The 13067-nt window shown below is 36.0% G+C and overlaps 2 protein-coding genes across 2 annotated transcripts in view; both read right to left on the bottom strand.

The window, feature by feature from the left end:
• Positions 1–2971: 2971 nt before the first annotated feature.
• LOC134607738 (fibrocystin-L-like) lies at positions 2972–6289 on the bottom strand. Its single transcript, XM_063450278.1, has 5 exons — positions 6142–6289; positions 5146–5295; positions 4902–5058; positions 4461–4663; positions 2972–3053 (listed from the first exon to the last, which is right to left on the bottom strand). Exons 1-4 carry the CDS (start codon positions 6262–6264, stop codon positions 4473–4475), a joined length of 621 nt encoding a protein of 206 aa, XP_063306348.1. The 5' UTR covers positions 6265–6289; the 3' UTR covers positions 2972–3053; positions 4461–4472.
• Positions 6290–7823: 1534 nt separating this feature from the next.
• LOC134609311 (fibrocystin-L-like) overlaps positions 7824–13067 on the bottom strand; it is a 32111-nt gene continuing 26867 nt past the window's right edge. Inside the window, exons 20-23 of the mRNA XM_063452991.1 lie at positions 12787–12954; positions 10818–10978; positions 9614–9749; positions 7824–8191 (exon numbers count right to left, since the gene is read on the bottom strand). Coding sequence (XP_063309061.1) covers positions 7824–8191; positions 9614–9749; positions 10818–10978; positions 12787–12954 — 833 coding nt within the window. The remainder of the gene's footprint in view (positions 8192–9613; positions 9750–10817; positions 10979–12786; positions 12955–13067) is intronic.

Here is a 13067-nt window from a genome sequence, read left to right as displayed (position 1 = left end):
AACCCCAAATCCATCTATTGACGCCCTCCTAGGCCAACCACTTTTTTGACCAACCTTTTCTTGACCCTAGAGTTATTCGGCATCCTCACTACGCTAAATGGGCACCTCCAGAACATATTGCAAACTTTGTAAACTGTGGCTTTGCGATCCCTTGGAAAAGGAAATCAGAGCCAAGTTAAGGACTGAATACCCCAATCCCACGTAAAGTTGCATTGATTCCAGAATTTGAACATACGCTTATCCCTCTGTGGTCGCAGTGCTACAGGTAATGGTAACCTTATTTCAATGTACCTATTGCAGGCCGCTTAACCCATTTTTTCATACAGTGAAAAACGCTCTCTCAGGATCCTACACACTGTCAAGGGATTCCGAAAAGATTTTGTATCCTTTACCATTCAAAACATCTTCCAAATGGCACTTTGGATGTCCTCGTCAAGCAAGGCCTTACATGCAGAACTATACAAACTACTGAAGAAGAAGAAAGCGATCGAACAATCTACTTTCCCATGGACATTTCTCAGCAACATGCTTCTAAACAGACCGGATCATGATCCAAACTGCTCTCTGACCTCATGAAGGTTCTCTATCCATCTTGTCTAGACAGAAATCTTTCCATTCAAGTGAAATGCCTATGACAATCTGGTTGCACATAGGTTTTTCCATCACTGGAGGGATAGCAGCAATTGGCAGCTAGATCCTCAAATGTTTTACCACATTCATCTCCTCTTAGGATCTATTTATATCTTGGTTGAATCATCAGACAGAGCTTTGTTCAGGTGGTTGACAGACCCTCTCTCCCCGGCAACCGATGCGTTGCTGTGGCTACTGACAGGAGAATATGCTTTCCCTCCCTTCCCCATGATCCAGTGAACTCTCCACCAAATCAGATTTCAAAGAATCTTGATAGTCCTGCTAACTTATTTAAAGAGAGTGCAGACATGGTTCCCCACTCTTCTGGAACTGTTGATAGCCTTCCCTCAACTATTGCCTCAGAACATAGGCAGAAGACTTTCATCCACCCGCCCTTTCAAGCACAGCTTAGTTCAGCTGGTGTGTGGGAAGGGATATTGATGCACCGCAGGCCGCAAATGTTTCTTTTTTTGTATGTCCCAATATTTTAGGGGCTACCACAATAAAAAAACATATGTATATAAAAAACAGTGTTGGCTACCTCATCCTCCTCCTACACCGCCACAGTCACCGCCTCCTCAACCTATTGGTCACTTAGTATAAACTATGTACACAATAGCAGAGGCTTGTGAAGGCCTTTTCTCCATGCATCAGTAGTTGAGCATTTCTCCATGCATCAGGACTGCAAGAAATGCACCACAGGCCGCAAATGTTTCTTTATTTGTATGTTCCAATATTTTGTGGGCTACCACAATAAAAAAACATATGTATATAAAAAACAGTGTTGGCTACCTCCTCCACCTTCCACCGCTGCTTCTACTCTACCTATGGGTCACTTAGTATAAACTAGGTATCCTCCTGACAGCCATGCTTTAGATTTTGCTTTATGTTCTTCCAAAGCTAAAATCAAAGATTCCATCTAGTGCTATTTTATGGCTCAGCTGTATTTTTAATTTTTTATGTTATTTTAAGTGATTTCCCTATCCACATTTGTTTGCAGGGCACTTGTCCTACTCTTGCCCCCATTTTACTTGCTTTTGCAGCTCTATAGCTCTTTCCAGGAGTTTTTTAGAGGCATTTCTGTGGCCAAAAGTTTGGGTCCCCATTGACTTCAATGGGGTTCGGGTTCGGGGTCAAGTTCGATCCCGAACCCGGACTTTTTTTTCAAAGTTCGGCCGAACCCGCCGGACCCGAACATCCAGGTGTCCGCTCAACTGTAGTTATAAATTGAAACAGGGCATATCTGCTAGTTCTTGTATTGGCTTCAATTGTTTATGAACATTGCATCCATTGTTATAAGAGCATCATTTGCTCTGATTTTTAACTTTGACAGCTTTGTAAGTTTGTAAAGTGACTACCATGGCAACATGTACTGATACGAAAATGACGCCATTACATTTGATGTCACTTCTGTTTTTAGTCTTTGTGTGTGCGGCTGTCCTTAATTAAACCGTAAGTTTATCATTTATTTAATTTATGTGTCCTATAAATATATGTGTGCTTTTCCATGTATTTTATGCTTGATAAAGGCTTGTTTATAGAGCCAAAAATTTTGTGAAAAATCACAGCCCCAGCACCACCAGCCAACGTTGCTTTTATTTATTTACACCTGTAACCATTCATCTTCACTGCCATGTTACAGAATATGTACATACATTACTGTCTACTATATTCCAACCCTTGACAGTTGCCATTGTAATGATTTATTAATTTCACCTGTCAGTGGTTTTAGTGTTGTGGCTGATCCAGGTGGAGAATATTGGACACATAAGCTTTGGTGGGCCTAGTGCCACAAACATGCATCCCTTCCTAGGTCCCATATTAAATTGAGGTATATCAGTGTAGTTAACAGTTATTCATCCAGTTTTCAATTAAATTGAAAAAGATAAAAAGTACTCAAATTTAACATGAAAAACTTTATTGAAAGCTGAAAACCAATTACAGAAATACATCTATTTTTAGATTTGAAAATGTAAGCCTCTTTCAATTAGTATGCTTATTTGTTTTTAGTGCGTTGAGAGAAAATGCATTTGTTACTCTTTTGATTGTCGCATAGCTAATAAGAGATAATTATGCATAAAATCAGAAGCTAAATCTGCAGTGGTTTCTTTGATTTACACTATCTCTTTCCATATTTTGTAATTTTGTTGAGGTAGTTACTTTTTATATATATGTGCAATTGCAGTGGGTAAGTATCTCGCCTGGTGGAAGGAATACGATACATCTCCGTCATGCTGCCATATGTAAATGGTAAGGATCTTTCAAGAAATATAGGATGTAATTTCAGAGTAACGTTATACAAACACACAGATACAGTGAAATCATTCTGAATTACAAAATATAATATATTATAGAGACATTCAATTTTTTTGCATCCAAATTAATGTTATATGATGCTCTGATGGTTAATTCATGTGATCAACCTGTTAGAAAAAATAATTATATATATCAGGGTTATTATTCAATAATGAAATACACATCTATGAATTCAATCAATGTCATACATGATTATAGTTGTTTTTATTAAAATCCAATAACATTTTTATTACAGTATTTACATTTAACACAGTGCTACCTACCTAAGGGAGTGAGAGTTGAAATTTGTACAAAAGTAGGTGCTACAGATGAAAATAAGTATATTCTATCCTAGCATGAAGTTTAAGTGGAGAATTAGGGTGATTCTAATTTTTAAAAGAAAAGTAAATTTGAGGGAACTTTTGGAAGGCTGAAAGAGAGAGAGATGAAGAGAGAAAGAGAGACTAATATACAGAAGAGATTCACAGAGATACAGAAGAGATTCATACAGAGAACTTGAGAGACGTCTGAAATGTAAGAGATAAAGTGTTCAATGGAGGTCAACAGGTCACAGAAACGTCTACAGGTTATTTAGTGACATGACTAGATACAATTATTTCTGATGCGTATGGATGTCAGAATCACAGATGTCCAATGATGTCCAATGAATCGCCAAATCCTGCCACTTCCATCTCAAAAACATTGCGGGCATCCAACCTCATTTAATGCCAGATACAAAAAAAAAAGGTGCTTGTCCATGCCGCTGTCTCACCTTGATTACTGTAATCTGCTTCTCAGTGGTCTTACGTGCTCCCAACTTGCCCCGTTACAGTCTATAATGAATGCAGAGGCTAGGCTCCTCTTCCTATCTACCCGTACCTCCCACGCCTCCCCCCTTTGCCAGTCCCTACATTGACTATTAAGATATAGGACTCACTTTAAGATCCTGATACTTGCTTACAAATCTCTACACAATGCCAATCCGACCTACCTATCCTCACTAATACACAAATATGTCCCATCTAGGCCCCTACGCTCTGCCGGAGATATACGTCTAACCTCTGTTCATACTCCTACCTCTGATACTCACCTTACAGACTTCTCTAGGGCTGCACCATTCCTATGGAACGCCCTTACCCTCCCTGTTAGACCTGTACCCAATATTCACTCCTTACTTCCACAACTTACTTCTTTAGGAAATCATATCAATTAAACTGTGAACCACTTTCCCTCACCGCACCCTGATTCCTCTCCTGAAACTGTCATCAAAACAAAACACTACTCCCTCAATGAACACTATCCTTGCAACCTAATTTTCTACCCTACCCTTACCTTTTGTGTCACATTACCCCACTCCCTCTAGCATGTAAGTTCATTGAGCAGGGTCCTCAATCCCTCTGTTCCTGTGCGTCCAACTTGTCTGGTTACAAATACTTGTCTGTTAGTCCACCCATTGTACAGCGCTACAGAACTTTTTGGTGCTTTATAAATAATAATAATAATAATAATAATAATAAAGCAAAAATACAACTTACCAATTTAATTATTTAGCTTACTATGTCCATAAATCCATTTATTGTGAGTAGACAGAGAACAAGTGCAATGAACAAGTGGAAAGAACTTTTCATGGTTAAAGATTCACTTCCAGAGGTCGTTGTGGTTGAGGAATCTGTGGTATCAAATGATCGTGTCTGCGCATAGACATTGTTGAGCACAAATTCAAGCATATAACCTTTACCTGGAAAATTAATACATATTAAAATATAAAACTTATTTTTTTCTCCATTGTTACAAACTTATTATTTAACCAAATTATGAAAAAAAGTTATATTTGTTTAATTATGTTTTATTACATGAGGTATATATTTCCATATTACACTGTCATTATTTGGCCTAAACTCTTAGCCGGAAGTAAATAGGTAAAACACATACTGGGAAAATACATACTGAATCATAAAATAATTAATTAATTTCACCTGGTAAATTAAGGACAAGATTTGTGTAGTTGGCCCAGCAATTAGTAAACAAAATGGTGGTATTTCCGCTTAATCCTCCAGTGGCATAGGTATTATTGGAGTATTTCAGGTTAGCAGTTAGTGACATAGCACTTACACTTACATCAACACAATTCCCCTAAAGAGAAATAAAACAATATTATATAAAATAATGGAAAATATAGATTATTAGCAAGCATACTAGAGACCAATAAATTCATCTTACATTGGAGTCCTGGGCCATCAGAGAAGGTTGCTGGATAAAGGGTTGACCTGATTTTCCAGCGACTGGTTGAACAATGACAACAAGTTTAGATACAGTTTTTAGAAAACTTCCACTTGAAGACGGGGTTCTGCTTACATTCTGTGATGCAAACTAAGAAGACAATTCAATTTATTTTATTAAACAAACTCAGAAGCAAGAGCTGTGTTAATGTCAAACCATCACAAAGTCACTAAATATAATTTATTAGACATAATGTTTATTAAGACAAGGAAAGTTTGTAAACTGATTGGCATAGCTTTCTCATAGAAATTTTCAGTGTTGATCAATATTTTACTACTTATAGCTTTGACGCAGAGACGTTTAGGGGTGCATATAGACATTATCTTCATGCACCCAGTATCCCCAGATCCTGTCCAAACTTTCTCTCTCTCTATAAGTCTGACTTGTTCAAAATGATCAAGAGTAAGGGGGAGAGTTTTACCTTTTTAAAAGGGTGATATATCTGATGGGGTATATAAAATCCTTAGGCATATAAGATACTTCTAATATCAGAACAAATACATTAATCTGATTGATGGAACTTTTTTTTTTTACTAAATGTGTTTAAATTATAATGGTCAAAATAATGAAAATATATATATTTTTCTTACTCTTTAAATTTGTATTCATGCTAAATAAATCTAAACTTAGGCCATCAAAAGAATATGTTTTGCGTCTTTTAAAAACGATACATAATATGTATGGATGTAGTTAATCTAAAAGAGGACAATTGCAGATGAACACCCCACAAGGTAAAATACTAAAATGACTGATGAATGAAAACATTTTATAAGTACAATATACATAAACATATATATTATCTTATACTTTTTTTTTTTTTGCTTACTTGCATTTAATTTTTAAGTTGATAATGAACTGCATTTGTCTATAGTACATGGACACTTGTCATGTATATTTAAAAAAAAAGTTAAATCTACTAATATTAGGGTAATTTACCTGACTCCAGCTTGGATCACTTGAAGAAGGAATGGGGGTAGGAATAGACATCGAAGAAACAGTAAAATTCAGTTGTGAACTTAAATTTCCATTGATTAAAGCTGCTGCTAGGTTCTGGCTCATAGTTGTAAAATTTGAGAATGTCAAGCCACCTAGAGAGAGCAGAGCATATAAAGACAGATTATAACATGCTGACATTATTACAGATGATCTTAATGCATAAGGGACACTTCAAGGGAAACTGCAGGCACTTTAACAACTTAATCTTCTGTTTTGCACCGCCTCTCCTACTCTAAAAACCCTTTATTTTACTAATTAGAAAGATTAAAAGCATGGCTTTAAGCCATGCCTCCAAGCCTTCTAGGTATGAGAGTCAGAAATCTTATTTCCCTACTCTCATACCATACCATCCTGTGATATCAGTGCGAATCAGTGGTGAATCACTGCCATTGATGTGCCTAAGCTTCCAAATGCTCCTCTATGAAGAACATTGGATTGGACCATCATTCTGCATGGACTCCGTGCTGGAGACAAGGTGAGTAACATTTTATTTTAAAGTATTTTGTCATCAGGACTGGAGCTTTAAGAATACAGATATGTATTCCTAATGGTACAGTGTTCCTTTCAGCAATTCTCTCAGCCATCAATGTTTTGAGGACAGTCCCACAAATTAGTTGAGTATCATTCAAGCTAGGCACATTACTTTAAATATGATTTTATTTATATACCAAAAAATATCACCCCATCCATATAAAAGCAAATCCTTAATTCTATACTAACATATTTTCTCTTATCTACCCTTCAGACACTTTTGTTTATTTCTGCACTTCATTCTGCACTTAACCCCTTAAAGAATGAGGCAGTTGTACAAGTTGTGATCAAAACAAAACGTAAACAAAACCTTGAATCTGCGTTGTATGGGTGGAATTCACCTTTTTCACATTAAATGCACACACACTTAGTATATATCATTGTGTTAAGGAGAAATAAGACTTTCATGTCCCATCAAATATTTAGATATTAAACATAATTTAAAATGAATAAAATGTAAAATTGTTTAAAAATTTAAAGATTTTTAATTTTTTATAGTAGCGTGGCATTTTAACTGTGAATGTCATAATACTGTTAGCTGTGACACATATTGTATTCAGTGAAGTCTCACGAGTAAAAGTGTATGTGCATATAAAAGTACTTAAATCATATACATATACACATATATATGATCTAAGTACTTTAATTTACTTTATTAAACTTTTTTCACCTTTTACGAAGTTTGAAAACTTTTTTTACAGACAGCAGGGGGACAGCCTGAGAGCTCAGGCAGCCCCCATGCTGGCACAGCATGAGCCGGACATTCCGACCATGTGATCGCAAGGACCCCACGATCACATGGCCCTGGAGAGCCAGATCATGCAGAAGGGGGGACCTGGGATCGCGACCGCAGACTTGGGATCGGCGGGGACCTGGTAAGTACCCTGAACAGCGGGGACGTTCTATGCAACCCTCCGGCATTTAGGACCACCCAAAAAAGGACGCCATAGAGCGCCCGCAGTCCTTAAGTGGTTAAGTACCCTAATGCAACTCAGTCTCACATTATATGTGACAGACAGGCAAACAGATAATGTTACATGTTACTTTTTCATTCCTGATTCCTAAGCAAACGTGTTCACTTTAGAGTCAATTTAGAGAAATAGAATCTTGCCTGTTGAAGATATATTGGTTCTTTGTGGAGGAGGTGGATCTGCAATTTCCACTTGTACAGTGAGTCCTCCCGTGGCTCTCTTCCTCCTACGACTTCCATCTGCCACAATATTTTTAACACGGAGTTTGCTTGATGAGATATTAAGGAATGCAGCAAGATTCTTAAGAAAATTATCACTTTTGAACTCATCTATTGCCATTGCAGGCAGTTTGAAAGTTACAGCAATCAAAGGCGTTGTATAAATTTGAATGGGGGTTGATCCTTTAACTACGGTGTACAACATATTGTAGGTTTCATTGAAAAAGTTATCTCCTGAAACATTGGAAGTGAGCTGTGGCAGGTATTGCCCTGTTGTAAAAATAGAAAAAAAAAATTCCTCAAAAACAGTAACACCACAGATAACAATTAATATTACCTGAAAATAACTATCATTATTATAAGTCTACCTAAACAAAGGCCTAGATTTAATATGCTTTACAAATGATTCAATACTATTAGAACAACTTTTAAAATTATTTATCTTCAAAAATTCCCATAGCCATTAATGATAACTACTGTAAATAAATCACATGGAAAGTTTTTTTCACAGTATTGAATAATTTGGAAAGCTTATGAAATCTATACTATATCTATACAAATGATCTATCATCCTGTATCTATTCTTTGTATTTTTAGTACATACTCTAATGATAATTCCCTGTACAAGGGAACACTTGAGAAAGGTCGAGGACCGAAACGTTGGGGTTGTTTTGGTCTCCAAGCTCTAGGTCAGTAAACCTTGTTTATATTTTATGGGTCTTTGGTTTAAGCACATTATGCATTATGCACTTTATTGTATATGCATGCAGTTTTGTACATTTGATGGTATAATCTGTATTTCTGTTTTGCACTATTATACTTTCCCATTAAAAAACATATATATAATAAAATGGTCTTTGTGCTAAAATCTTTGGTATACTTGGGAATCCCTTGTATTATATGATTGTTGAATATCTGGTGAGGGAACAGGTTTTTCCCTTAAGCACCCTATGTGTTTCTTTTTTCATGCTACATCAAGAATGACTATAATACTTTGCATGAACACTTGATTCCACTATAGGCAACCAGACCACTTTAGCTCAATGAAGTGGTCTGGGTGCCAGGTCCCTCTAGTTTTAACTCTGCAGCTGAAAACATGGCAGTTTCAGAGAAACTGCTATGTTTCACTGAGGGTTAATCCAGCCTCTAGTGGCTGTCTCACTGACAGCCGCTAGAGGCGCTTCTGAGATTCTCACTGTGAAAATAACAGCGAGAAGACGCTGGACATCCATAGGAAAGCAATAAGTAATGCTTTGCTATGGGCGGTTTGAATGCATTCGGATCTAACATCGGCAGGGGGAGGAGAGGTTACCAGCGCTGAGGGAGCCCAGCACTGGATTAAGGTAAGTGGCTGAAGGGGTTTTAACTCCTTCAGCCCAGCAGGAGGGGGGCCTTGAGGTTGAGGGGGACTTAATGACCCTATAGTGCCAGGAAAACAAGTTTTTTCTCCTGGCACTATAGTGGTCCTTTAACATCTTCTCTACCAAACACTTCTTTCAAACAATTTGCCAAGTTGCAGATTTTTATTAATCTACCATAATTCCCCAATGAAAATCCTTAACTTCCATATTTATAATAAAACATGACTTGTATTTTACAATGATCTGTACATTTATTGAACTCATACAAAAAAAAAAAATATTAAAAGTTTATCATCAATTTGTTTTAAGACACATAAAACAGTATAATTACCTCCATATGTTGGGGTGTTTAAAGTGAAACTTGTTCCGTTATTAGTCATATTTGCATTAGTTGGATATACATAGGTACCATTCACATACACATCCAGACGCTGAGGATTTGGGAAAAAAATTCCAACTCGAATGGACTGAAAATATAATTAACAATAATATTTTATTTTTCTAATATGTAAAAAAAATATCCAATGTTTTTTTCTGCTAAACATGAAAATGTATATGCTTCATGTTCAAGTCTACCCTGTATGTGTCAATAGATATCATCATGGTTGTGCAAATATTTTTACATTCAGTTTAACTGCCTTGAATGTATTCTACACCTGTAACATTCAGTTGAAGAGTCTTTTATTTATATATATATATATATATAAATAAAACAATAGAATAGTACCTTGCACTCAGGCTCCACAATAGCCAAACCGGGTGCAACACCAGGGCTTAGATATCCAAAATAGAAAAAATGGTTGGTGGCACTCACGGATTCCGTTAAAATATAACTTTTATTCCAGTAGATTAAGACAGATCAACGTTTCAGTCCATCTTGTTGACTTTCATCAGGATCATTTGTGATCCTGATGAAAGTCCACAAGATGGACTGAAACGTTGATCTGTCTTAATCTACTGGAATAAAAGTTATATTTTAACGGAATCCGTGAGTGCCACCAACCATTTTTTCTATTTTATATATATATATACACACACAAGTCACAGAATGTTACATTGTTTTGTTTTTGTTTTTTTATATTTTGACCATTCTATTGATATTTATATATGGTACAGTCAACTAAACACTTTCTGCCAGTAAGTGAGAACCTACATTGGCTGTGCTTTGCTCTAGAGAAACATTCAGCTTCTCCACTTAGAGGAGGCTAGACGTGGCACAGGCAGGACCCTGGTAACATGTCAAACCAATGCGCATTTAAAATATTTAGACCAAAATTGCCAAGATGGTAACAATTTCCACAGCAGAAAATGTGAACCAATCACCAACTAAGCACTGTTCAGGGTTTATTATTAAATAAAGCACTTGGTGATAAAAAGTGACTCTTCTCTTAAAAAATAAATAAATTATTATTATCATATTTTCTATATCATGATTTTTAAACAGAGAACCTTAAGTTGGTTATCACAGGTTTATAAATAAGGAAATAGTTTCCCTTACAAAAGTGTCATGACATACAAAAATGCACTTGGCTTACCTTGGTACTGTCACAGTTCAGTAGCATTAGTCTAACATTTTGAGGACTGGTAGTGGAGAAGTAAATATCAAAAGATTTGTTTGTTGCCACTATTGAGTGGAACAATGAAACTCGCTTTTCCTTGCAATTGGATCCATTGCACGAAGTGTGGTTTTGAGGTCCTTTAGCAAAACAAATGTTAAAAATAAAGACGTGTTCTAAAATCAACATGTGGAAATCATTATGCTACCAGTATTTGAGCAAGATGTTTTAAAAAGTAATACTCTCTGTAATGCAATGAGACAAAGGAATAAACTAATCAAAACCCTAAAGGGTCACTCCACTGCCCATATAAATAAAAATTAATAAAATATCAATATTTAGTAGATATACCCCGAATCATTCTGTTTTTATTAGGGGAATATCTAAAACCATCTTGCAAAAACTGCAGATCTTCTGTTTGCAGCATTTGCGAGCCATTCACTTATATATTTGGCTGTCAAACCACAGACTTCACAGTGCAGCTCAATGAGAAGGTTTTGCAAAGCAGGCTGTCTTCCACTGAGCTGTCCACTTATCAGCTACGGGTGTCATAAGTTTATTTTATTGTAAATTTCTATTGAAATCAGCAGTTTTTGTAAAGTGAAAAAAATGACACATTCTTCACACATAAAGAAACATAGAATGTGACGGCAGATAAGAACCATTTGGCCCATCTAGTCTGCCCAATATTTCAAAATTATTTTATTTAGTCCCTGGTCTTATCGTAAGCCTAGGATAGCTTTATGCCTATCCCACGCATGCTTACACTCTTTTACTGTGTTAACCTCTACCACTTCAGCTGGAAGGCTATTCCATGCATCCACTACCCTCTCAGTAAAGTAATACTTCCTGAAATTATTTTTAAACCTTTGGCCCTCTAATTTAAGACTATGTCCTCTTGTTGTAGTAGTTCTCCTTCCTTTAAATATAGTCTCCTACTTTACTGTGTTGAATCCCTTTATGTATATAAATCTTTCTATCATATCCCCCCTGTATCGTCTTTCCTCCAAGCTATACATGTTAAGATCCTTTAGCCTTTCCTGGTAAGTTTAATCCTGCAATCCATGAACCAGTTTAGTAGCCCTTCTCTGAAGTATCAATATCCTTCTGGAGATACGGTCTCCAGTACTGCATACAATACTCCAAGTGAGGTCTCACCAGTGTTCTGTACAATGGCATGAGCACTTCTCTCTTTCTACTGCTAATACCTCTCCCTATACAACAAGCATTCTGCTAGAGTTTCCAGCTGCTCTATTACATTGTCTTTCTACCTTTAAGTCATCTGAAATAATTACTCCTAAATCCCTTTCCTCAGATGTTGAGGTTAGGACTCTATCAAATATTCTGTACTCTGCCCTTGTATTTTTACGTCCAAGGTGCATTATCTTGCACGTATCCACATTAAATGTCAGCTGCCACAGCTCTGACATTTTTCTAATTTTTCTAAATAATTTTACATTTGGCTTATCCCTCCTGGAACATCAAAAAAGCATTTTTAACAAACTATAGGGGTCAGGGATTTCCATTTAATACACTCGTTTGTTGTTCAATGTTTAAGCAGTTTAATTTCTGAAAATAAAAATAATATTTACTTTTTTTTAGATAGTGTTTTGTCTCAAAAACTTGTCAACATTAATATTATTATTATTATCATCATTTTTAGCATTTACATAACATCAACTAATTCTTCAGTTATAAAGGGGGAAATGTAACAATAAATGAGACAATTACAAAATGTTACAGGAACAATAGGTTGATGACTGCCTTGCTCAAACGCTCTTCAAGTCTACATTAAATATACCCAGTTTCCTGATCATTCTTGTGTTTGATAAATTAGCAATTCACATTTTTGGAATTCAAGCTAAAACATGAATATTAGATGACACTATTGGAATTCAAGCTGAAATATATGTTTTTATTCTCATCTTACATATGAGCATGTTCTTACCATTAAGAATATCTAAGTAGCCATCACCCAACACAGCTACTGGTGAAAGTCGTCTAGTCTCTGTGTCAGGATCGAGACTCTCAATTACCAGCATTTCATAATTTAATCCTGTGCATTTGTAGCTTTCCCAGGCTGACACATATATACATGAAGGATCTCTGATAATCCCTTAAAATGGAACACATACAAAATAATATTTTTTACTTTATTGAACGAAAAGCTGTTAATATGCAGTGAGTGTAAAGAACAGAAGAGTTGCAAAAGTTCATATTTAAAACATT

Source organism: Pelobates fuscus, chromosome 4 (genome assembly GCF_036172605.1).
Source record: "Pelobates fuscus isolate aPelFus1 chromosome 4, aPelFus1.pri, whole genome shotgun sequence".
In the NCBI taxonomy this organism is placed as follows: Eukaryota; Metazoa; Chordata; class Amphibia; order Anura; family Pelobatidae; genus Pelobates; species Pelobates fuscus.
The sequence above is the reverse complement of the archived record's forward strand: the minus strand, read 5'-3'. Positions and strand labels throughout refer to the sequence as shown.